At 34.1% G+C, this 27,753-nt stretch overlaps 1 protein-coding gene across 1 annotated transcript; it reads right to left on the bottom strand.

The window, feature by feature from the left end:
• Window positions 1-4,880: 4,880 nt before the first annotated feature.
• LOC129228434 (uncharacterized) lies at window positions 4,881-27,645 on the bottom strand. The gene is made up of 9 exons (XM_054863115.1): window positions 27,639-27,645; window positions 23,662-23,864; window positions 17,206-17,437; window positions 16,644-16,661; window positions 15,620-15,913; window positions 14,243-14,403; window positions 10,383-10,516; window positions 6,246-6,431; window positions 4,881-5,079 (listed from the first exon to the last, which is right to left on the bottom strand). The coding sequence occupies exons 1-9, from the start codon at window positions 27,643-27,645 to the stop codon at window positions 4,881-4,883; spliced, it is 1,434 nt and encodes a 477-aa protein (XP_054719090.1).
• Window positions 27,646-27,753: the final 108 nt, after the last annotated feature.

Genomic DNA, 27,753 nt, shown 5'->3' on the forward strand with positions numbered 1-27,753 from the left:
AAACGTTCCTGAAAAATAGTAGGCAGCTTATGTGCCCAATTTCTTCCAGTAACATATCTTAAAAACCAGGAGCGTTTTCCGATAAAAGTGAGTAACGTTCCTAAAATACTTGGAAATCTCCCCTGTTAAAACCAGTCGTGAACTTTCTACAAAAATTGAATAGATTTCAAGTATTTGATTAGAACCTTCCTGGTTTATCAAGAAAGCTCCAGAAGCATAAAGCGCAACCATGGTCAAAGCTACGCCAATAATTGCCTGCCTCACAAAGCTGCAGCTATCCAGTGACTTATTTGCTCCCGTTGGGAGCTTAGTCAATCCAGACGGGCGGTAGTTAAAGTAAATCCTACACACTTAATAAACACGCTCAGTCAACCTTTAAACTGGTTGTAAAAAACATTTTTCACACCAGTGAAAAGTTTGCATTCGTGCATCTTTTAGTAATGCAGGAAACTTTCTTCCGAAGATACTTGATTTTGCGGGGAAAACCTCTGAAATTCGGAAACGTTTCACGGAAATAACCAGTAACGTTTCGGAATTTTTTTACAGCGTATGTAACACACACAAAAAAGTAAGAAAAAACACTTTTCTTGTTTTGTCATCATTTAAAAAATACTGAATTCGCATTATCATTTGGTTAAAGCAATTCCAAATCTTGGTAAGTTTGTGGTTATTTTCATATATTTCTCATTGTTCCAAGAGCAATACTTTTGGATATATAGCATTTCGAAAACAAATGATTCATTTATAATAATAACCCTGTATTTTAAAAACCTGATGGTATGGGTTGAAATATAGTATAACTCCTGAAATTAGTGTGAACAATTACGTGTATTTCGTCTACTAGTGGCACCCTCACGGCTTTGCCCGTAATAGAAAAATTAAAACATCTTTTGGTTCGCCTGTATATTTACAAATAATGTATGGTGAATTTTCTCGCTAATTAGCTTGTACCCATGCTACGGTAACCACGTTATGATAATTTCGTATCTCGCCAATTGGCTTGTGCCCATGTTACGGTTCCACGTTATGATAATTTCATAATTTACTCGTCCATCTTATGATAATTTTGCTCTTAAAATTGGAATAGAAAAAGAACCACATGGTATTTTCGAAAAATCGCTTCGAGATGCACACCACCCCCTATGCTACAACTAACTTTGTGCCAAATTTCATGAAAATCGGTCTAGGCGCTATGCGCGTCCCTACAGACATCCAGATATCCTTCGGACATCCAGACAGAGAGACTTTCAGCTTTATTATTAGTAAAGATATTTAAGTAGCTAACCCCATAAAAGGACCGTCGCGAGATAAAAGTTGAAGATATCACCATATCAATTATTTATGCAGACATAATTATTGAATTACTTGTTCTATGTATAATCTGACTAAATTCATGCTGATTTTTGTAAATTTCAAGTCGAATCAAACTATTTTTTTTCAATCTCAAAACGAGGTATTTATATATTTAATCTACGAAGACCAAACATTCAGTATGATATTACGCATTTATGATGTTACTAAAACCTTTAAAGCATATTCCTGCTCATAGAAGAACTGCTTAACTAGGTTTCAAAATCAAATTTAAAATAAAACAAATATTTAAAACGGGTGAGCATGATCTAGTCCAAGTAATAATTCTCTTTTAGAAGTACATCTGCGTCATAAAAAATTTATTTGGATTAAAAAATATTGATTACAGGCAATACTTCGGATAAAAACTGAAATCTGCTCCGAATTTTGATTGCCTTTCTAGATGTAGAATTTTTGTTTTCAGAATTTACTCATTGTACGAAAGACTCCTCTTCGCTGGAAACTAACTCCTAAATCTACATGCAAAATTATGCTGCTTTCCCGGAGCAATAAAACTAGAAGATGAAAATACACGCTACACACGTTTTGAACCAAAAAAAAGGCGAAAAGATCCCTTCAAAAAAATAAGTCAATAAAGTGGAAAAAAAAAGAAATAAATAATAATAAAAAGAAAAAAAAACTGTAAAAATTGAAACAAAATTAAAAAATAAAGATAGAAAATAATTTTAAGATAGAAATGGTTTTAGAAAAAAAAAGGCATTATTACTGCTCTGTACAGAGTTAAGTGTGTTGCCTGATAGCATAATATTTTTCATCAGTCTGCGACGCGGAATTAAAACTCCAAGAATTGTCTGCAAAATAAACCAACGGTAGAATGATCGTAAAATCTAAATCGGTAGGAGAAATGTTTAAAAATAAAATACTAATACAAATATGTGCTACCTGTGATAAATCCCGGAAAATATGGTAAAAATATTGATTAGCTGAAATTCTAGATATTATTCTTTCAAAAATATCTTAAATTGCGTTGGTGCGCTGGTTCATCATACGGTGTGGCGCTGCATTAAACGAAAACGCACAGAAATGAAGTCAACTAGCCAAGTTAAAAACACTAAAAATAGTAATTTGTGTTATGGTAATTATACTTCTTTCTTAATTTTTCACTTAGTTCAAATGAAAGGTTTGGTATAAAACTCACCTCAATCTATTTCATTTAAAAATACCCATTTCCTTTAAAAACAAAAAGTTTACAGAAGAGATTAAAAAAAAAAAAACTTTCATGCTCATGATTTTGGCAAAATATATTTTTTCCTTTGAAAAACATTCGGTGTACGGCTTCATAGTATTTCTTTTCCATTTTAAATTAGCAGTATTTACCAAGAGATTTTTTTTCCTTCGGAAAACATTTGTTTTTTCTTGCCCATTGCTGGCGGACTGTGCTATTTCATGGAATTCTATATGCCCTGTCAAATATATTTTATTTATTAAAACTCCCAAGGAAAGGAATGGAATAAAAATTGTGTTTAAAAGTAACATTGTTGCTTGTTTTGACAATAACTTTATTTTTTACTTTTTAGTGCAATTTGCAACTTCATGGATGTTGTCGCCTTTTCTTCCCTCTATTTCCTTTTGAAGTCCATACTGTATTTTCGCCTCAAAATGGGTTTAGTATTATTTTTCTATCTTAAACAATATTCAAAGTCATATAAATGTTAAACAAGAGTCCTAAATTTTATGTATTTGACAGATATCAACTGAAATTCGTTGCTGACATTCGCAAACTTCTATCTCTATTTTAGAAACGAAGTTAGAAACTCAATGTTTGCTTTAAAATTATAAGAACCATGGATTGTTAAACTTACTGAATTTTCGGCATAAGGTTTGATGTTTAAATAATTTGCAGTAACAGAGAATGAGTGAAAGCGGATTTGTCACGTAGATGACGCGCGGAAGATGAGCGTGGAAATGTCAGTGATGAAATAATATTGGGTTGATAAGATTTTCGGCTAAGTGTTATGATAACTGAGTTGTGATAAAATAAACAGAAAAATAAAGTCGAATGATGAACGAAATCCTTTAATTTCTGTACAATAGATACAAAATAATAAATGATAAATATACAACAGTTTTATGAGCATGATGAAGGAATAATTTAATGTATTTACCACAGGTACTATTAAAATAAAATTTTATTAAGTTAAGAAAGAAGACACGATGACGATATTTTTTGCATCATTTTTCAATGCTCATGGCAATACTTAGTAAATATACGGTAGGAACTCGCAAAATACACACAGAAATGATATTGGTGAACTAGATGATGGGGAGTATCTAATCTGCTAATATTTCGTGCGAAATATTAGCAGAAATTTCTTGTGCCGAAATTTGAAATAAAAAGATACATCAAAGTAATATCATTCATTATACAGCAGAAGTATTAATTTTATAGAATAACTCTTCTGAATTTAGCAGTCGGTCAAAATAAGTTCTTCAAAAACGAAAAATGGTTTTCACTTGTCGTTTTTTAATAGACTTTGGATAATTTAGTAAAGTCACCCAATGACGCATTTTCGTCCAAGACTTAGAAATACATGTCTTATTATATAGTGGCGAAGACCGAATACAAGAACTTAAATTTATTCAACCCTTTAATCTATTGCAATCAAGCAACTACTAACTTTAAGAAACGAAAATATAAATTGAAGCAGTTGGAAGAAAAGGGTTGCAAGCGGACTTTTTACAGTTGCAATAAAACACGTGCAAAGTTTGAACATTAGGTAGGCTTTCATTGAAAGATTTTTCTATATCATGCTGCATAGCAAGAGTTCTCAACCTTTGCACTGCTGAGGACCACTTGGTACCCTTCCGAATTCTACGCGGACCACATAAGGTATAAACAATATTTTCACAAGAATTATATTAAGTAAAATGAGATGAATTCAAAAGCGCAAGTGCGTTATTTTCACCCCCCTCCAGATTCAAGATTACTTTTCACAAGCTGTTCGCGGACCACATGAAAATTACAGACTCCATACGGACCACATATTAAGAATCACTGCTGTACAGCAACGCCTACCAAGTTCCCCCAAGTAGTACGCACGGTGGAGATATGGTTGGCCAACGGTGGCTAGGCAGTGTAGCATATCACTGACCCTTCGTTGGCAAATGATTGTCTGGTAACGGTTGCCAAAGCGGACATTGTCTACCGTTGGTCAACCATGAGCTCCACTATTCGACCAATCATCTTCCTACCGTTTGGGCTACTTGGAACTAATACCATATCTGTCTTAAAAAATCCAGATGAAAGTTTCTCCTACCATCTGTACTAGTTATTTCTTAATTTTCAATCTTGGCACTTACACCCCTTTGAATGTATAGTTGAGGCAAACCTAAACTAGCAGGATTGTGCAGATCCTAATCACAGCATTACGACGCTGCTGGGATAGGTTTGCACCTAACTAGGTGCTTCAATTAAAATGTAATTTTTACAGCTAAAGGTTAGAAAAATATGTGCGTCATGGAAAGTCGAGTTTGGGATATCCATCTCTTAACTTCGCTCACCGAGCGCCTTAAATAAGCGAGAAAATGGGGATCGTGATGTTGTTCAGCTGCTGCCGAATGACGTGGGTGACTTGTGCTTCGGCAACGGGGATGACTGCTTTAGGATCTTCATTGATTTGATACGTGAGGAGCATGGACAGCGCTGACGTCAAGCTACCCAGTCCGCGGAGACGCACGTTGACACGACCAAGTTTCCAGATTTTCAGCCTGTAATGTAATAAATAAATGGAAAAGATATCGAGTTAGTTTCTCACAAATTAAAGTTTTCGAAATCAGATATTGTAATCAGCTTATCTCTCAGAAATCCGTAAAATTTTGTCTACATTTCATTTTTTTTTTCATATTCTTTTATTCAAACTAAAATCATACAAAAAAAAAAAAAAAAAACTTTCATAAATCATAATGTAGTGAAAGTTATCTCATGATGTGTGAAGCAGTAATCAAAAGATAAATCATCTTTGCGGTAAAAAATATGTGAAATTGCATCAAAAATACTGACAAAAAACAATAATATTAAAAAAAAGTGCAATAACCTATTTATTTTAAAGCATACAAACTGATAATGAAAAAAAAAAATAAAACAATAATTCATTTAAATGTGCTTAGCTCAAGAAATTCTCAAGTAAAATATGATTTAAAAGTAATTATGCATAATTTTCTTTCGTACTAAGCTTTTAAAACAGTTATTAAACAAAAACGTTCAAATGTGCAATCTTAAAGAATCCTCGTGTGTGTACACGAAATTATCATAAAAATGATATAAATAAATAAATAAATGGAAACAAAAGTCAACAAAATATATTTTGTAGTTATACATGCGAAAAAGCATGATGCAAAATTACAGAGAATACAGTTATTTGGCCTTGTTGCACTGGATCTCGCGATCGCTGTCTGCCAATCGCAAATGCAATGGAAGGAAAACGTGAAGAAATCGTAAAGTGTCACCAATGAACAATCTCGATTGCCCCCCCCCCCTCAAAAAACAAGGAAGGAAAAAAAGTAAAAATTAATTTGAACTTTGACATCTTGAATTCAAATTATGTTTTTCGCAATCACGAGTGTGTGTGTATGTAGGCGTGTGTGTGGGGGGGGGGGTATTGTGTGTATGTGTTTGTGTGTGTATGTGTAGGTGTCTGTATGTATGCGTGTGTGCGTATGTGTGTGTAGGTGTATGTCTAAGTGTAGGCAAGTAAGTGACGCAACCTGGAGACGGTTTTCGCTAGAGGAGCAGCATCGTGAGGCGGCCGGCCGACGGTGGTGCTGCAGAGGGAGGCGGAGTGAAAATAAAATCATAGGAATTCAAAACTGTCAAGTGATAATTATAAGCAATCGTGATTGCTCAAAAAATGGCAATTAAACTGAGCCTAACAAACCTGTCTAGTCGCTGTCTCGTTTCTCCACCAGGTAAGGTGAATTGTGTCAACTGCACTAAGGTGATAACTTCACTAATTCGAACGTCTCCTTCACCATTAAAGAGCAGCAGCCTGTAGTCTTGCAGGACTCTGTATTTCATAGTTACTCGCAAATTCTCCAGACGTACGACTAATCCGAGAGTTGTGCTGTAATAAATAAAAAATATTCAGTAAGAAAATGTTACATAGGAGTAAAACCAAATACGCATGTTTTTAAATCACTTTTGAAATCTAGGATTATGTTTAGAGCTACTATTTTCGACTAGAACTAAACTGTGACCACATTTAAAATATTTTATTACTGTTTCATGTAGCAAAATTACGAAAGAAATTCGTGTGTCTTTTTTTAAAAACAAATTAATCAAAAGCGTTTATGTAATTTCACGCAACGAACATTGTATAAAATACAGAAAAGTAGTATGAGAGCATTATATGAATTAAGACCGAAAAAAGAAATTAAAAAAAGAAAAATATATATATGAGAAACCAACAATTCAAAGAAAAAATCGCAAAATACACGAGTTTCAGGATTGCAAGCATTCCCCCTTTCCATGCGAAAATGCTTTGAATTTTAGTAGGTAAATCAGAATACAATGCAGGTAGCTTATACATTGAAAGCTAAATGTTCTCACTGTTATATAAGAAAAAACAATGTCGAAGCAATAATTTTGCATGAAGGAATTTTAGTTTTTCTCTTTAAATTTTTTTTTAAAGACTACTAATAGAAAATCGCTTAAAACTTTTCAACTTACGTCAGATGTTTTTTAAACGAACTACGGCACTGCAAGAACTACTATTTATCTTATCAGATGGTATGATGAATATTTTTTGTGGTACTTAAACTATTCTATGGGAATACGTATGCACAAAAGAAATAATTCTGAAAGGAGTAAAACACGGAAAGAATGTTTTAATTATTAAAATTTAAAACCCAACCTTGATGCACTAAATCATCTTTAGGACAGTCTGCATATTCCAAATTTAAACGCTTAACGTTCGCTAGTTTTATCTAGAAGTCTTACACGTAGACATGTACTGATATTGATACACTGGCCAATGAATTAGAAACTTTTGAGATTTCAGATTGGGTTTGGAGGGAGTATCATGATATGGAGCATGTTCTGCTGCCTTGGAAGTGGTGCCCCGTTGTTCCTCGAGGGTAAACAAACAGCCTTGCGATACCTAGATGTAAAGCCCTGAATCGCAGCTTAAGTAGCGACACGTCCACCATCTTGGGGCCAAACGATGCTTTCTTTTATGTCTGCTATGGTGAAGTAGCGTGTTTTGCTACTTGAATGTGGTGTTTCTTGATTGCGGTTAATAAGAAACCTCAATCAAGAAACACCACATTCAAGTAGCAAAACACGCTACTTCACCATAGCAGACATAAAAGAAATCATCGTTTGACCCCAAGATGGTGGACGTGTCGCTCGCTACTTAAGCTACGATCAAGGGCTTTGCCTCGATGTACTGGCAGATCAAGTGCACCCTGCAATGTTGCATTTTCATTCTGATGGTGACGGATGCTTCATGGACGATGATGCAACTATACATTGGGACAGAAGTGTCTTAAATTGGATCGCTGAGCACCAGTCTGACTTCCAACACCTTTCCCTGCCACCGCGTAGCCCGTATCATAACCCCATAGAAAATGTGTGGGATATGGTGGAAAAACGCATCCGACTGCAATCTCCTCTTCCGTCTGATTTACTAGATCTAATAATCTGATTAGCCAAAGTATGGTATTCTCTGGATGTAAATGCACTCCAAAAGCTTGTAGACTCGATGTCCAAACGAATCAGAGCAGTTATCCGTGCAAAAAGTGGTGCAATAAAATACCGATCTTGGGTTTTTAATTCATTGGCCAGTGAGTATGGGGTCTTAAAATCTGCAGAAATTTTGAGAAAAGCAACACATTTAAGGACTTGGCGAGAAATTAATCATGCAACTTCACCGTCTGCAACGATCAACAAATCGTGTGAAAGATCTGTTCCATTACTTAAAAACTGACTTTTCCGAAAAATTCAACAGACTTTAAGACTTTATATTTCGATAACGGGGACAAAAGGTCAAATAATTTCTGCGTCTAGAAACATGGCTCACAGTGCTATTTAGATTGCTACTTATTTAGTGTTTGTTAATTATTACACTATCGTGTAGTTTCCGCATGAGATATTTTTGCTACTATTTTATCATGATTAATAGCGATAAAAAAAGTCTTTTATAGTTAGGTTTGTGCCTTAGTTAGGTAGGGGTAATGTCCATATTCTCACACTGTAAAAACGATTCAGAAACGTTCCTGATAACTAATAGACAGCTGATGTGCCCAATTTTTGCCAGTAACATATCACGAATTAACCAGGAACGTTTTCCGCTTAAATTCAGTATCCTTCCCGAAAAATCCAGAAATCTCTTCCCATTTAAAGCCAGTCGTGTCTCTGAAACTTCAGAATAATCTTAAGTAGAAATAAAATAACAGTTCCAAACCTATAATTGCAAACATGGCCAACGCTAAGCCCGAATTGCAAGTAGGTATCAAGCATCTCACTTGATCGCAATGCTTGCAAAGCTACGTAGTCCATATTTATTAGCACCCTTTGGGAGTTTAATCAGCATGGACGAACCATGATAGTGCTGAAGTGATAGTGCACTTTATAAATACTCTCAGTTATTCTTAAAACTGGGAGCTAAAAATATTTTTTTTGCAACAGATAGAAGTCTGAATTCGGACAGCTTGTAGCAAATCAGGAAATTTTTTGACAATGATACTTGATATTTCCAGAAAGTGGATAAAAACCATTGAAATCCGAAACATTACACGAAAATACTCAGTAACGTTTCGGAATTTTTTTAAAGTGCAAGTGCGAAGGCGTTGTGCCCAAATGCTATGGATTTTTGATTTAGGAACGAACCCCCCCCCCCCCCGAAAGTTACCATATCTCTTAAGTCATCCTTCTAAAAATTTCAATGGCGCATTAGGCGCTTTGACTCCTCATGTCCCACAGTAAATCACGCAAAGAATGACAGTTTCTTTTATTATAAGTAGAGACACTTATTCGGCCATGGGCAGGTAAACGAGAGTATCTACAGAGATGAGTTTTCGAGATGTTTGAAGAAATAATGATTTTGGATTCAACACTAACAATAGGGAAATGTTAGAATTAGGCACGCTTTTTTTTCAGCGGAAACCAAATATGCAAACTTGTATCAAAAAGCTTACGAAAAATAGATGATGAATATGATAGAAATGATGAATATGATAGATATGAAGATAGAAATGAGGAAAGGAAAAAAAAAAGAAAAAAAAAAAAAAAACGAAAAATTTGCAGTTACTACGTTTTACCTTCTCAGGGCAGTATTTCATTTTACAGGTGAAAATAGTGAAGTCTTTAGGATCTACACTGTAAAAAAATTCGAAACGTTACTGATTATTTTAGTGTAACGTTTCGGGATTTCAATGGCTTTTATCCACTTCCTGAGATGAAGTATTATTGCCGAAAAGTTTCCTGAATTGCTACAAGTTGCAAGAATGCAGACTTATCACTGCTATGAAAATTTATTTTAGCTCCCAGTTTAAAGATTAACTGAGCGTATATATATAAAGTGTATCTGTTTTAGTTCGGTCACGGCCTATCCAGACTAATTAAGCTCCCAAAGGGAACGAATAAGTCTCTGGGTTCCGCAGATTTGTCAAGCAAGAGATATGCTTGCAATTCTGTCATACCGTTGGTCCTAGTTGCAGCAATGCTTCTGGAGCTTTCTTGGCAGATCAGGAAGACGCCAAGCTATTATATGAAACCTACGTAAGTTTTCTCTCGACTGACTTTAACCGGGGAGATTACTGAATCATTCAGAAAGATTCCAGGATAATTTTAGGAAGGTTATTAACACTTAGAGGAAAACATTTCTGTATTTTTCTAGATATGTCACTGGCAGAAATTGGGCACATCAGCTGCCCATTATTTTCCAGGAACGTTTCTGAATCGTTTTTACAGTGTAGACTTTAGTTTCTTTTCTCTAGTCGTTCTTCTAAAATAAATGGATGCTATAAGGTAATAAAAAATTCATTTATTTACTTCTTGCGGAACTCTTTCCTACCTTGTGTTAGTACATTTCACATAAGCATTCTTTCTTCTCGAAAGATTGGATGCTCCTCTTACTCCTCCATTGTATAAAAAGACCGTCAGCATATCGTCAATCTTCACTGTCGTATTGGGGAAAGGAAGAGGCTCCTGGAAAAGAAACTTTCTTTTAGTTTAAAATAAATGCTGTTAGATATTTACAACAGCATTTGTAAAGAGCTGCACTCAGTTTGGATGTATGGAATACATAATGCGCAATATACAGGGTGTCCTGAAAAAGACTGACTGTTTTTAAAAATTAATAACAGGAAAACGGTAAATGATAAAAAAAAATTCTTGCAGAAAATTTATGTGGTGGATCGTAAATCCCCCCCCCCCCCTGAGTTTCAAATTTTAGTTGAAATTTTTTCCAACACATGGGGCTGCAGATAGTAAGCCCGTAAATAAAAAAAATACGTCATAATTTTTCAAAAAGAAAGAAAAAAAAAAAAAAAAAAAAAAAAAAAAAAAACAATATTTTCAAACAATTGTCGGTTGTAATCCCATGTCGCAATCGGAGAGAAAATCGGTGAATTTCAATTCCTCTTTTTTGACTTAACGACATACTATGGTGCAGCACCATCTATTGAAACATTTTTGAACTAAAATTTGGAACTCTTAGGGAAAAAAATTTAGAGCCCACCACCTGAATTTTCTGCATGAATTTGTTTTTTATCATTAACCGTTCTCCTGTTATAATTTTTTGAAAACAGTCAGTCTTTTTCAGGACACCCTGTGTTTGCACGGGTGTGAGATTTTGATGCTAACACTTACTTGATTTCTTGAAGTTTAAGCTTTCGATTTTAGTTTATGTATATTTTGCTGTAAAGTACCATCATGTATTCTCGTATAAAGAATCAACTTTCTATATTAAAAAAAAATGTATTCAAAAAAAAAAAAAAAAAGATTCGTACGCGATACGGGTGTGACCGTATAATTACAACCGCAACATGTAGAAAGTCATTGTTTTTAAATATAAATTTTACTTTTATATAAATGGTACTTTATAACGACACGTAATGTGTCCTTATATTCAAACACGAGAGCACATCAAATATAAACTGGATTTTTTAAAAAAATAATTGCACAGACCAAAAAAAAAAAAAAAAATGCATAAGTGACCCTTTTGCTTATACATATTTTCTCTAAGGGACTAAGAAGTTTTTTAATACCATCGTGATAGAAAGAAGAGGGACATGTGCAGAGCCAGTCGCGTACGAGCTCCGTTACACTCACATCATCATCAAAACTTGTTATCCCCTCAACCTTTTTTTTTGAGTAGATCCAACATATGGTAGTTTTTACAAGGCGATAAATCTGGACTGTACGGAGGAATTTCTAGGTGTCTGGGAAATTTCTCCAATTTTTTCCGCTTTAAAGTGGCAGTATGTGGTCTTGCTTTCCATGAAGAAGAATGAAGTTACGTATCGCTTGCCGGCATTGTGTGTTGCGATATGCAGCTTGTTCTTTATCCAAAACGCAACAGCAATAGCCTGCATTAGTTACGTGGCAACATTGTTGTCTGCAGCAATACCTATCTGCTGTCTCCTCTCAAGAGGTTCCCTTTCCATAACTTATCATCCTGCCCCAAATTTTCTAGTCCACTCATACTCTGCAAATCAGTTTGTTCCTCATCAAGTGCGTGAAACTGTCTCAACATTTCAGAGGGTTTGGTGCTTTTTTTTTCAAAATATTTAATAATGAGTTGCTCAACAGACGTGTGAATCTCTTGCTCACTCAGCACTGTAAAAGAAATCCGAAACGATGCTGATTTATTTCCGTGGCACGTCTCGGAATTTCCCAGGTTTACATCAATTTCTCCGTAAAGTCAAATATCTTTGCAAAAAGTTTCCTGAATTGCTACAAATTGTATGAATGCAGACTTTTCTCTGTCGTGAATTTTTTTTAGCCACCAGTTCAAAGATTAACTGAGCGTGTTTATTTCGTGTATCGGCTGCGGTTTGATTATGGCCGTCCATATTGACTAAGCTTCCCATAAGAGCAAATCCGCTGCTGTTTGTTTATGGCCCGTCCAGATTAACTAAGCTTCTAAAAAGATCAATTCAGCCGCTGTTTGATTTTGGCCCATCCAGATTGACTAAGCTTCCAATAAGAGCAAATAAATCATTGGATCACTGCAGCTTTGTAAAGCGAGCACTGTAGGCGAGGGAGATGCTTGGTTCTGATTTGCAATTCTGTCTTAACATTGACCGTGATTGCATTCATGTTTCTGGTGCTTTTTTGGTAAATCGGAAAGTTCCGTTAACCTGCTTAAATTTTCTGGAAGGTTCCAGAGACATATTTGGTTTAATCGGGGAGATTTTCAAAATTTTCGGAAGTTTTAAGGATAATTTCGGAACGGTTACTTACATTTCACGGAAACGTTCCTGGCTTTTGCAAGATATGTACTGGCAGAAATTGGAAACATCAGCTGCCCATTATTTTCCGGGAACGCTTCTGAATTAATTTTACAGTGATGGTGTATTGAAACAGCCCACGCCTCTAATGTGGGTGCGAGTTTCAGACATTCCCACTTACATACTGGAAAAGCCACATCGCGTATGTCTCAGTATCAGCAGCGTTAGAGTGAAATTCCGGTTTATATTTGATCTCTGCCCTCTTACATAACAATTAAAAACAAAATTTAAAGCTCCCAGGAATTACACAAAATAAGGCACCAGTGGAAAATAGCTATAAAATAATAGAGTATTATGTAAAAATTAGACACTCTGAGGATATTTGATGTTTTTTTATAAGCATTTTATTGTATTTTATTTTTCTTTGTGTAAAAATGTCTATAGTTCTTTGTACCACAAATTTAAAACACTATGGGAACATTTGATAGCTCTGGTATTATTTCAAGCGTCCACTTGAAATAATAAGAACTGTGAAAAAGCTTTTTTCTTCCCCATGTGAAAACACATTTTAGAAATGACATACTTTTGGTAATTTTAGGGAGAGTATTATAGGTTTACTTTTCGCGCAAGTCACAAACAACTTCAAATGTGGTACTTACGTTATTTAGTTTTAGTTTATTGTTTACATACATTGTGCTTACTCTACAATAAACTCATGACTTTGATTTACATTATGAAAACAGAAAATAATCAAATCTTGGAGCACTTAATGCATGTACTTTTGAACGGAATGGCCGACACGATTATTTTTGTAGCAAAAATGATGTTTTGGAAACTGCGTGTAGAGTTTTTCTCTTTTAACTCAGAAATAAGTTTTTCACGATGATATGCTTTTGCATTGCTCAAAAGCGTAATTTTTCTTTTCAGTCCTACCATCTGAGTATGTAATTGAACCTGTAACGTACTCGTATTTTTTTTCCTGTAATCCTAGATATCTTTGAATGCGATTTACTAATTCCTTACATCTACGACTTAAATGTCAAATACTGTTTCCTTAAGTTAAATTTATCCATAGTAAAATCTGACTCCATTTTAAGAAAATACAATACACTAAAACAGAAAGAGAAAATAAGGAAAAAATATGTCTTTTTAAACATAATAGTTTCAGCATTATGTTTTTCTCAAGTTACAATAATAATAATAATAAATGTTTCTGTTACGCTTTGTTAAAATGACTTTTGAATAAATCTCATTCCTTTGTGTTTTGGACACATTTTTTTGACTTTATAATAACTGCATGGTGTTGTAAAAGGTTATTTTAAACGAAAAAACTCAAAGAATAGTAATCAAAATAATTGTATTTACCTACTTGTAGCATTCAGCTCATGATATATAGCAGCACAGCAGTTTGAGTGACATATCGTTTTAACAGCATTTATTATGTGATGATAGTTTGGTTGATAAAGGTTAGATTAATTACCTGGAAACGGAGAAGTCGTCGTCCAAATCGGAGAAGTGTGTCTACGTATTCATCCAAACCTTCGCCATTTTCACAAGGAACTTGTCTCTTTCTACGAGGACTTCGGCCTTCATGCTCAATCGGTGAGTTTTCAGCTTCTGCGACAAACGGCGAAGTGTCGGCTGCTCGTGAAAAAATAAAAAGGTAGTTAGAGAACGCAATTTATTGCTACATAACACGAATTAATCAATTTACTCATCTTTGATTTTACTTTGAAAAGCTTTAAATGTTGATCATTGGTGACTCTGAGTTAAACAGTTAATCCTACACTGTAAAATAATTCCGAAACAATGCTGAGTATTTCCGTTTAACGTTTCAGGATTTAAATGATTTTTATCCACTTCCTGGGAGTATCAAGTATCATCGTCAAAAATTTTCCTGAATTGCTATTAGTTGTTCGAATGCAGACTTCTCTCTGTTGCAAAAAATATTTTTAGCTCCCAGTTTATAGCTTAACGGAGCGTATTTATAAGGTGTATCGGCCTTAGTGCGATTACGGCTTGTCCACGTTTCTTAAACATCCAAAGGGAGAAAATAAGTATGAACTACGTAGCTTTGAAAGAATTGCAATAAAGTGAGATGCTTAACATTTACTTGCAATTCTGGGTTAGCTTTGGGCATGTTTGCTATACTACTTTTGGAACTATTTTGATATGTCGGGAAGGTGCCAAGTTATTATACTATCCTAAACTAAGATGACCCTGAAGTTCCACAGACACGACAGTAAATATTTCTGAATTTTTCAGGAAGGTTACTGAATTTTAGTGGAAATTTCTGTAAAACTGCAGCAAAAAGGCGGAAAATCTCTGTTAAATGACGGAAGTTCTCCTTGAAACGCAAACGAATCAATTGTTCTGTAACCACTTTTACAGAAAACATATTATTTTCCTTCGCTTTTTTAAAATACCGAAAAAAAGCTAGTATTTCTGTTAAATTATGCAAGTACAGTGAAACGTGTGTAAATTGATCACTTGCGAAGCAGTACTCTAGTAGTCAATTTAGACTGACTGTCAACTTATAAAGGTTGATTTATATGAGATAGGTCTAATCCTGTGCCTGATAAAAGCGGTCAACTTAGACAGGTGGTCAACTTACAAGGGTAATCATCTTTACAAGTTTTACTGTTCTTGATTAAAACCTCCGAATCAAGTTTCTTGGCAAAAGCTTTATAGACACATGTTTATTATATTTTTTTTCCGCATTGTAAATGGCTGCTTTAAAAATAAAAGAAAGAAAGTCAGTAGTTTTGAAAAGTTGTACGAGTTCGCGTTCAAACAGATAATAGAATTATTAATTTCTGAAAAAAAAAAAAAAAAAAACGTTTTTTTAATATCTTACCTTCTAAATATTCAAAGTCTGGATCAATAAGTATAGGCGCGGTTTCCATCGGTACAGGTGGATACATTTCAAACCAGGATGTCTGCTTTGTTCTTCCCATGACATGTGCTATAGCCTTTTCTAGGCCCTCCTCGGCCATCTTTTGAATTTTCTCAATGACTCCCGTACACACAGCTTGCAATAATTCTCCTGCAGCTTGAAGTGCTTCTTCATTCTTCTTTAAAAAGCTGGTAAACGTGTGTGATACGGAATCCCAATGCGTACGGAATGCTGATTGGCTAAGGGTCAGTGATCCTGATGGAATAAGTTACATTTATTAGGTGTGGAACATTTAACTATTTTCATTACATTGTTATCAACAAAAAATTGCTGTTTTTTCTCGATTACAAACAAGCAGTTAAAGTTGTTGTTGTTGTTGTCTTGTCCCAGATAGGCTGGCAATTGCGCTGCTTCACTTTTGTAACTGTACCGTAATGTGTATGAAGTCCGACTTCCACAGTACAGACATGCCTTAAGGACCCATTTATAGCGTAGGCAACCATTCACAGCACAGCAACACATTCGCACAAAGAAAGGACCAGAACAGGAGAGAGAAAGCACATCCATGCCCGAGCCGGGATTCGAACCTGAGACTACCTAATCGCAGTCAGACTCCTCTGGGCTCTAGACAAGGTAATTGAAGTAAAAACTGTTTAAATTTCTTCGTTAAGTAAACTACATTTTGCAAATCATTATACTATATGATAATTTAACTCATATTGCAACTTCTATACAGGTCACAATTTTCTGAAATGTTTTACCGTAAAATTCTATTTGAGTGCAAAATATTGCGGTGAAAAAAAAAAAAAAAAAACGCTGTGACTGGTTGCCTTGAGTAAGAAAACGAGATGCATGCAGCGGGGCTCGAACCAGAGTTCCTATTAGTCGCAGACCGATTTGCTAGCACTCATACCGATTGGGTCTCGGCAGGACGCAAAAATTGGGAATAATGCCCATCCTTCGTATCATAAGTCACGTGGTGCACCGTTTAGCGATGCACTCGCTTACTTTTCCAGATACAATTTACTGTGAACATTTTCTGCATCGCAATCACTCCGTTTTACCAAAATAGTTATCTTAAACTTTTTCTGAATTTTAATTAGCGTGATGTAACGTTGTTAATTGGCTGTTTGGAATGTAATATAATAGTCTGCTGAAAGTATTTGCAACATAGAGGTATGTATTTCTGTGTTTTCTGCTATGATCACACTCAGTTTATTCAACTACGTATTTACTCAGTTACAGCGAAAGATTAACCACCTATATCTTGGTCGATTCTTTGCTCAGTTATGATAAAAAATTAATCACCCACATCTTGTTCTGTTCTGTGTCCAGTTATAATGAAAGATAATCACCTACATCTGGTCCTATTCTTTGCTCAGTGATAATGAAAAATTATCCATCTGCATCTTGTTCTATTCTTTGGTCACTTATAATAAAATATAACTACCTACATCTTGTTCTATCTCTTTGTCAGTTATACTGAAAAATATAATCACATGGAACTTCTTTTACTCTTGACTCAGTTACAAATGACAGAAAATTACCTGTATCTTGTTCTATTTTTCCAATCCAAGTAGCAGCCGAGTCCTGTACTTTGGCTTCGAACAGTCCTTCGTCTACTAGTGATTGTGGGATAGGAGGGTTGAGGTATCCCTTCAGACGATATGTAGCTCGGATTTTGATCTCCGGAAAACGTAACAGCACAGACGATCGCAGTATGTCTATGTTCGTTACCATGTCACGAAGCTGGAAGTTTCCCAGACCTTCCACACGCATCTGAGAAAAATCCAAGTTGAAATATTATTCGTGCATAAATCTTTTGACAATGTATGACACAATTGATAATCCCATATAACTGGCATATGCAAAATCAGAATAACACATCCAATACTGATAAACTATTTCTCAAAATGAGCAATAAAATAGTCTTTAAAACAATAAATATAATGAGTGTAACGTCTTTAAAATTACACCGTAAAACAATTCCGAAACATTACTGAGTATTTCCGTGTTATGTTTCGGGACTTCAGTGGTTTTTATCCACTTCCTGGAAAAATCAGGAATCATTGTCAAAAAACTTCTTGAATTGCTACAAGTTGCACGAATGCAGATTTCTCACTGTTGTAAAAAATATTTTTACTTGCCAGTTTAAAGATTAACTGAGCGTATTTTTAGAGTGCATCTGCTTCTGTTCGATAATGGTCCGTCCAGACGGATTAAGCTCCCAAAGCAAGCGACTAAGTGCCTGGACTACACAGCTTTGCAAGAATTGCATGGGAGTAAAATGCTGTCTCAGCTTTGGTCATGTTTGCAATACTGGTTTTGGAACTTCCTAAGTAAATCAGGAAGGTGCCAAGCTATTAAATTATACGATCCTAAGGTTACTCTAATTTCCCAGAGACGCGACTGACTTTAAATGGGATGATGTTTGAGCTTTTCAGGAAGCTTCGAGGATAATTTCAGCAAGGTTACTGCATTTTAAAGGAAAACGTTCATGTTTTTAGCACGATATGTTACTGGCTAAAATTGAAAATATCAGCTGCCCATTATTTTCCAGGAGAGTTTCTGCGCTGTTTTTACAGTGTATACGAGGGATGCTTTTAAAGTAAGTACCGTTTTGAAATAAAAAAAAAACAAGTAAAGATAGAGCAAAGAAATTTATTGCACAAAAATGTACCACCCTTACGCTATTTTCGACGTTGCTCCCGTGATTTTGCAAGCATTTGTCATAGCGTGGTACAAGGTTTTGTATACCTATTCGTAGAAAGTTGCCGCCTGTGTAGTTAACCATAAGGATTCTTACAGGTCTTTGGCTGCGACTTTTTGAACGTTTTCGGGACTGCCCCGACCCTGCTTGCAGCAGCTTTCATTTGTTTCTGCATATAAAGTCCTTCCTTGGCGGTCGATAGCACATCATCAATGATGAGCTCAGAGAACATATTACCCCATGGTTGACTACACAGGCAGCAACTTTCTACGAATAAAAAGACCAAACTTGTACCATGCTATGAAAAATGCTTGTAAAATCACGAGAGCCGTCGAAAAATAGCATAAGGCTGATAGAATTTTGTGCAATACATTTCTTTGCTCTGTCTGTACTTGTTCTTTTTTTTTTTTTTTTGTTTCAAAACGGTACTTACTTTAATAACCACTTATAGTAACTATGCAAGTGACTCGAAGAGAGTCATATTGATGAAAATACAGGCGAAAATTATTATTAATTGAACTCAAATTAACATAGAAGCAGTTTTGGAAATGATAATCAACTTAAAAGTGGCAAACAAACGGTGAAATAAAAGTTACGAAGTAAAAAATAGAGGCTCAATTAAATACCACCTGCACAGCATAAAAGTTTTATTGTGTTTTATCTGTGAAATGAAGTCGTTCCTAGTATTAAATCTGAGACATTGGTATGAAAAAAGGAGAAATACTGAATGTGATATCGCTAAGATATCGTATAAAAGTGGTTTTGAAAGTTCTACATAGATAAAGTAATTCATGCACTCTGGTTCTGTTCTGAGATATGTTGAATTCCTTTTCGTTCTCGCTCCAATTTGATTTTCCTCGACACATTTTCTCTGCATTGCAAAGTAGATGAGACAAATATTTAAATGCTGTAATCTCAGAAAAGCGACTTTTAAGGTATGTTGGTGTTGAACTAAGGCTGCAATATGCTGACTAGCCCCCCAAAGATGAAATAATAAAATATTTAATATATAAATGATACATAATATGGCAGTTTATAAATGTATTGTTATCTCTCAATTTGAAAAAGGATAGAAGGTGAATTTTTATAATCCCCATTTTATAAAAAGGACAGTAGTGTAATATTGTTTTTATGGCGAAAATACTTGCTTATACCTTGCGTTATATTACTCAATGTCTAGACAGCCATTTAATTAAAATTGAAATCTGATAAATAACTTTTTTTTTGAGGTATCATTTGACTAGTGGTTCAATTTAGTAAACAAAGGAGGACTATTGATTTATCTGGAAGGTTATAAAAGCATAAACGTTAAAAAAAAAGCAATACAGCAAATTAAAATTACGGTAGAAATGCAAAAAAAAAAAAAAAAAGTCAAGTTATATGTGTCTTTTACTTAAAAGCTTTTTTCGTATCATATTATTTTACGAGGTAGCTGGCTTGCGCAAAATCAAACTTGCATGCAGTTCTAGAAAGACGGTGATAGAAAATGTATTCAAACTAGAAATTTACTTCCGACACAGTGTTTTATATTGTGTTTTATTTTTGGAGATTGAATATTGAAACAATTATATCTTAATATTGCATGATACAAGGGTTTTCAACGAAATGAATGCTGCGCCAATTTGGTTAAAAACCACGAAATAGAAATTAGTGCGGCATTGCAAATAATTTGCTATGACATTCTGCATTGAACATAAACTAAATTGAAGTATTGTAATCATTATAACATCCTTATATATTATTTCTGTAGCCTGTTTTTGGTTTCTACGCCAAATTTCCCTCAATTCTTGATCGATTTCTTTGATTTACGGCTTATTTTATAGCTTATGGTGCTGGCTACTGACGAAAAATAGACCCAAGGTCTGAAAATTGTTTCTTTTAGCCGAAAAACCTGTTTTAAAGAACCAGAATAAGGTTTTCGGTCAAACTCATAACTTTAATTTGCGCTATGACCGACAGAGCTGAGTAGCTTGATCGGCAGAGCGTTCTCTTCGTAACCAGAAGATTACGTGTTCGGGCCCACGTCCGAACAATCTGCACCAAAAACATTAGAGAAATATCGCGCATTACATGAACACTGAATTAAATGAATAACAACTATGAAGGAATAGAATAAATGAGAAGGAAATGCTCCTTGCTGATATGAAAACATTCAGTGATTTTGTGCTAAATTACTTCGAAATTGCACGTGTTTTTTTTTTTTTTTTTTTTTGAAGCTTTGGCTCTGGAAAGAAAATTAAAGCATAATGTAAGCGAAAATATAAGCAACAGGTTTAAGATTTCAGACTACAATAGAATTGTTTTTTGTTCAGAAAAAAAATAATAAATCGTATATTGAAATATATATTCTTCTAATGAGTTTTTGACTCTTTGTACAAATAAATAAAATACTACCTCAATTTGAAGGGTAAAATATATTTTTTTTCTTCTTTTTGCTAAAAAACAAATAGCTTATCACATTTTTACTACATTCGAAAGCATAGTTCAATTTATTTTGTATTTTAACCGTGCTGTTAAATGATGAACACGTGCTGCCATCTAAGTTATAACGGTTTAAGCAGCCTGCGATAACAAATTGTAAAAATTTTCAAAAAAAAAAAAACATTTTTCTTCAATATCTTATCTTATATATTAATCCCCTCTCATTTTAAAACTTATCAGGCTGGCCAATGACGAAAAAAAGACTTACGGTCGAAAATTCAAGTTTTCAAAATCGCCTCTTGCTGTTTCAAAACCTTGATGCTGCCTGTAGTTCTTATGCATTTTTTAAAGCAAAGTTCTAATGCAGTTTTCCATTTTTTACGTCGCTTTCGGCAAAAAAAAAAAAAAAAAAAAAAGCCTGTGTGTGTGTTTATATTTTAATAAAGCTTAACAGCACTGGACTTAGTTGTTCGGTTTAATTGATAAGTTTTTTTCGGTGGAGCGTTCGGGTATAAGCTATCTGAACTTCGGGCAAGCTTGGGCTGTCCGACATAATATCAAATTTATATTAGTATTACACATTACATGTGCTCATAACATACACACCTAATAAAATAAATGCAGTGGGAATGCTACTTGGTGTTTCGACTCCTTTATGCAGGCTACAGTTATCATTCGGATAAGTTGATTGTTAATCGAACTGTGTTCTTTGACTACATCCAGACCACTCAACATAATGTAAGCATAAAAAAGTATTAGATTTACCTAAAGAAATCCTTTTTGTGCAGAAAAACATTTTTATTGTATGCTAAAATGTAGATGTTTCTAATAGCAGTGTTCGACCTTTTGTACAAATGAAAAAATACTACGCCCGATTAAAACTACGAGTTTCACTCAGTAATTCTTTAATTTTTTATTCGCGCGAATACGATATAAAGCATTAAAAGTATTATCAACTTCATTAGCAAGAAATTTTTTCTACTCCTCTGCTTTCTGCTGAAAAAAAAAATACATTTTGTCTACGTTCGAAAAATTACACTTAAGAACGGACTCAGTTCAACTGGTTTTGGTTTTGAATTTTAAGTGTTCGATTAAAAGAGAAACATGTGCGGGCATTTAAGCCGTAACGGTTAAAGCAACCATCTATGTGAAATAGTTCAATATTCAAAGATAAAAACACTTATTTTCAATCAAATTTATTACTTCTCTAGAATGTTTGTTTCAATCGCTACGTGAGATCTTCGTCATTCTTTAATCAAATTCCATGCTTTGCGAATAATTTTAAATCGTATCATGCTGGTTAATGACAAAACACAGATGCATGATCTTATTATTATTATGTTTTTTTTTGGCAAAAAGCTTTTTTGCTGTTTTTTACTACGCATTCCTTCAATGAATAGCTTTCGAAAAGGAAGGCGCAATTGCTAGGTTTGTTGGGGTGTTGGGCTGTTAGTCAGAATGGCGCCAATTCGAATACGTGCCAATAAATATCTCTTTAATGTTTCTTTTTTTCCCGTCAGATGCTGACATGTGCAGGACTGTATTTGCCACAACCTATTTTTTCACATGCACAATTATTGCTTTTTCACGAGTCACCACTCAGCCACACTTTTAATGACATTTATGTTTGCATTGAAAATATGTACGATTAAAAGGGGAGCTATGATCAAATTATCACAACGTTGTATTTAACGAGATTTTGTTACTGATGTCTTTAAATTACATGCCTTCTCTTCAGCGCTTACTTTTCTTCGGTTCTTCGTCATAATGTTCTTCCTTTGAAATTCTTAAAGAGCGAAATGCCTTATGAAACGATTTGAAGCACAGTGCGGAGTTCCGCACGGGTCGACTAGTTTTGCTTAAAAATTAAATTTTTTTTGAAAGAATATTAGTAAATTGCCGACTCTCTATTGCGCCCCTGTCAACAGTCACTCCCATCAACCCCTAGTTACGCCACTGTGCAGAAGCTGTTGAACTTCTGTCTTAAACTTATGTCTGTTTCTTATATCTATACTGAACTATTAAACTAACTACTAATAAACGCCCATATGGTAGAAATCTCCAGCATATAAACTACTCAACTGCTTATATGTGTGCAGCGAGTGCAGAGGAAAGACGAATTGTTTTCAAACCTCTCAATTGCTAATATAAATCATTGTTTACGTTTAAATAAAAACTATATAGTTAACGCCTTTTCTTTAGAAGGCTACTGAGGTAACAAGTTAACTACTTTAATGTAAAACAGCATTTCCATTTTGCAAAACACATTTTTTAATGATATTCGTTCAAATTTCATCTCGATTAGTCAATTTTTTTCCCATATACTTTAACCTAGTTTTAGTATATTGTAAAATTTTTGCTGAGAATCATTCAAGGGGTTCTTTTTTGTTTTAAGTTGCCATTATTAAGGCATACTTGACGAAGTGTAAATAAACATAGATGGAACCCATTTTTACGCCTCCTAATAATTTCCTGACATTAATCATTTGCCATTGACGTCATTAAACAAGACAAAGTACCTATTTTCCAATGAAATATAAGTGGTATAGGTGGAAATTAATCCATTTTTATGACTCCTCGAAACTGTCTGACTTCAATCAGGTGCTATTGACGTCCATTAAACAATACAAAGTACTCCTACTTTTCCAATGAAATTTAAATGATATAGGAGGAAGTTAATCCATTTTTATGGCTCCTCATAACAGTCTGACTTCAATCAGATGCCATTGGCGCCATTAAACAAGACTAAGTACCTACTTCCCAATGAAATGTAAATGATATAGGTGGAAATTAAACCATTTTTATGGCTACTAATAACTGTCTGACTTCAATCAAAGGCCGTTGACGCCATTAAACAAGACAAAGTACCTACTTTCCTAAGAGTGACGTTGACGAAACCTTTGGGTTCCCTCACTGTCATGGTAATGGGTTCTGTTACCACCATGGGATCCAGGATGGATACTTGTCCGGTGGTGCTTCCGTGCAGGACAACGTTCTTTGCGTCGGACATTTTATCCACCAGGAGGGAATGTAGGATGTGAAGCAACGGGTCCTCATCTTGACTGGCTTCAGAACCTAATAGAAATACATTTGATGAGTCTTAGTTGAAATTGTTCATAAGAGAGAAAATTATGTAATACTGCGTTTTTCAGTTCACTGTAAAAACGGTTCAGGATCTTCCTGAAAAATAATGGGCAGCTGATGTGCCCAATTTTTGCCAGTAACATATCTTGAAAAAGCGAGGAATATTTTCCGCTAAAATTCAGTAACCTTCCTGAAATTATCCTGGAACCTTCCTGAAAAAATCAGAAATCTTCCCGATTAAAGCCATTTGTGTCTCTGGAACTTTTGAGTAAGCTTAGGTAGGTATAATACATATAATTACTGGGAACCTTTCCAATTTTAAAGTTCCTAAATCAGTACTACTGGAAACATGGTCACAGCTAAGATAATACTGCTGGGAAGGAACAACAGTTTTACTTGCCTGCAATTCTCGCAAAATTACGCAGTCCATGGACTTATTCGCTCCGTTTGGGAGCTTAATCAGTCTAGCCGGGCCATAATCGAGAAGAAGTCGATACACTTTATAAATACGCTCAGTTAATCTTTAATCTAGGAGCTAAAAATATCTTTCAAACCGTGAGAAGTCTGCATTCGTGCAAATTGTAGCAATTCAGGAAACTTTTTGACAAAGATACTTGATTTTTCCAGGAAGTGGATAAAAACGATTGAGATCCCGAAACGTAACATGAATAAGTAATCAGTTCGGAATTTTTTTTCAGTTAATAATGAAACATACTATTGGAAACGCCCAAAAGAACTGGAATGAAATCATGGGCAGATTGAAGACTAATATTTTATGGGGGGATGCTAAAGAATGAGCCCCCCCCCTCCTCCTTCCCTATGCACGAAATTACGATTTTGGTGTGAGGAAAATTTCTGAAACTGCTTGGGTGTCAATAAAAGCAACAAATCAGCCAGGAATGATGCACTTAATAGGACAAATACATTACTAATTAATTACGTAAGCAATGCAAAAAAGTAATCTTTTAAATATTTACTTTTAGAATTTTTTAACGCATTATAAAAAGATTACTGAAATCGTAATAATAAATATAACTTTTTTTTTTCATTCTTCTTACAATATATCTCCTTTGCATTGGTTTTCATATTTTACAGTGTACTCATTTACTGAAACAAAAATTCCACTAAAAATAAATATTATTGTTATTTATAAGTAACAATTATAAATAAATACTTTATTAAAAAAACTTTTTCCATGCTTTGTTTTTCCTTACTAAAACTAAAACTGGAATAAAACAAAGCTTAAATAATAAAGGTACGGGAGTTTTTTTTACGGGTATCTTAAGATTTATTTAACAAAGGATTTAAGCAGGAAAAATGGCTAAAAATAGTACCTCAATGATACAAATAGATTTGGATTACGTTTTTTTGTTTATAGATTGAAAACGACATAATTGTTTGATGATTACTAGCAAAATAGATTCATTTCCTCTTGAGAGAACAATGCAAAAGAGTAACAAAGTAGCAGTTGCATAAAAATAATCATCGGATTCTTTCATATATAGTGTTTCATTATCTATAATGAAGGGAAAAATGAAAGGTAGTGAAACCGAATATGTGGTCTTTTTTACCAGTATTGACGGGAAAGATATTTAGGCTAGGAGATAAAATCATTACTTAATCTCATAAAGGAGTATTTTTAGAAATTCAGTAAAACAGAAAAGGAATTTTTGTAAGACGTAATTGAGGGGAAGTATTGAAGCTCTGTATTACTGGTGGTACGCCGGTCATCTAAAGCAGCACAATTATTAATACAAAAATACTAAGTTATAAGATACACACAGCTTGGGTATAGCATCTAGCTTCATCCTTGTTATGGATGCATCAGCCTGAACTAGTCAATGAAACGACACTTGCCTCCAGCTCGGTTACTGACTACTGCAGACTCATGAGCCCATAACAAAGACGAAACTGCAGTCTCAGGATGTCATTACGGGGTTGTCGGTTTATTGCGCGTACACAAATACTGTAAAAATCCAAAAAAAAAAAAAAAAAAAAAAAAAAAAAAAAAAAAAAAAAAAAAAAAAACAAGAAAAAAAAAAAAAAAAAAAAAAAAAAAAACATAAACAGGTTAAACTGTTATGATATAAAATCAATAAATAAGTCATCATTATCGATAAACCAGGTAATTGACAGGTGCGATGGTATTTTAGGGCGTCAACTGTAAAATAGATCATTATTAATTTTGCTTTAGTACGAATTTACTTAGTGAAATATATTGATTTTTGCGTTAACAAATTTGTAATGATTTTTAAAAGATTAGCTAGATTGAATGAGATTAGCAAAAATAAATCAGAGCTTAATGAATGATCACGCTGCGCGACACTTTTGGTAGAAATGGTAATTTTTTATTGATTAACTTGTGAGGATCTCTATTAGACATTGGATGTTTCTCCTTTTCTTTAGCCCTCTAAATGAAGTTCTTGCCAGTTGATCCATCTAAGTTAAAGTTGTCTAGTTGAGAAGGACAAGTTTTACAATTGTAAAATGAAGGAGGGCAAATTTGCAATGATATCAACAGTACACGTGGTGATAACGCACTAGGAAAATGTGGGGCAAAGTGAAATGGTGGGAGATTTACTCTATATTTAGCGCCAACTATCTTGTAATATTCTAACTATGTAGTAGCACATGCAGGCTATTCCAGACAGGAAAAAGTACCCCTGACGATCAAAATAAATAAAAATACAAGCAATTTTGAAAAATTGAGACTCATATTGTGTTATTTTGTTCTAAGTTTAAAAAAAATGGTATAGTAAAATGATACAGTTCTTGTTACTAATATTTTAAATACTAATTGAGACCTACTAATTTTCGGTACACAATTTATTTATTTAATATTAAGCTTATTTTTATTTTAAATGTTTTACACAATTAGCCAAGTGCATGCGGGATAAAGTTGATGCGGCACAGTTGGGACACTTTTCATTTAAATTCCTTCATTTAATAATTTACTTATTGATGCATTCACTCAATTATTCTCTTATTTGTTCGCTATTTTATTCCCTCTTTTAATTTTTATCCTATATTACTTAATTAGTTAGTAATTAACATTAATGCACTTATTCTTTCATTCATTTATTTACTCATCTCATGTATTTAATCAAAAATATTTTTAATAGCCAAATAAAAAATTTTCATTAGAAAACATATTTTATTTTTCGCTTCGCGCTGCAGAAAATTGAGTTTTTCACTTTCTTTTGAAGGTATAAGTTCAACAACCTGATTCCGAACTGCATGAAGCAGAGCAAGCAAAAAACTTTCTGATACAGACTTTCACATATTCTTCTTTTTGGAACAGAACATTTTCAACTGTGGCAATTCGTGCATTGATTGAAAATACTGTAGTTTTTATTATTAAAATAATTATTTCACATGTAACTTCATTCTTTTAATATATTACTCAGTTTGGATTGAAATTGTTACCTTTCAGATATCGAAACAGTTTGCGTTGGATATTTCAGTGTCCATATAATATAAGCTTAGTAGTACGGAATATAAAAAAGGTATTAGAGTACTAAATAAAAAATACATTTTGAAAACCGTTGTCTGAGACCATTTAAAAAATGAACAATATTTAAGAACATTTTACATTGCAGCCTAAAACGACCACAAGTTTTTTTTTTAACTTTTAAAATTTGATAAAAAGTAACGAAGCTATTTTCTTTTTTCAAATCTACTTGTGCTTCAAACTATCAATTTTGCTTTTAAAAATTTCGATTTTTAAACCTTTCGCATTGCACTTGAAAGCTTTAAACTACTTACAAGCCATTGCGACTAAGTCTACAGAACACAGGCTTGTAACTAAGTTGTGTTCTTTATTCAACTTTTTGAGCAACCATACGCTAATGATTGCATCATAATTTATTTCAGTAAAAAA

The sequence above is a fragment of the Uloborus diversus genome, chromosome 8, assembly GCF_026930045.1.
Source record: "Uloborus diversus isolate 005 chromosome 8, Udiv.v.3.1, whole genome shotgun sequence".
Classification (NCBI taxonomy): domain Eukaryota; kingdom Metazoa; phylum Arthropoda; class Arachnida; order Araneae; family Uloboridae; genus Uloborus; species Uloborus diversus.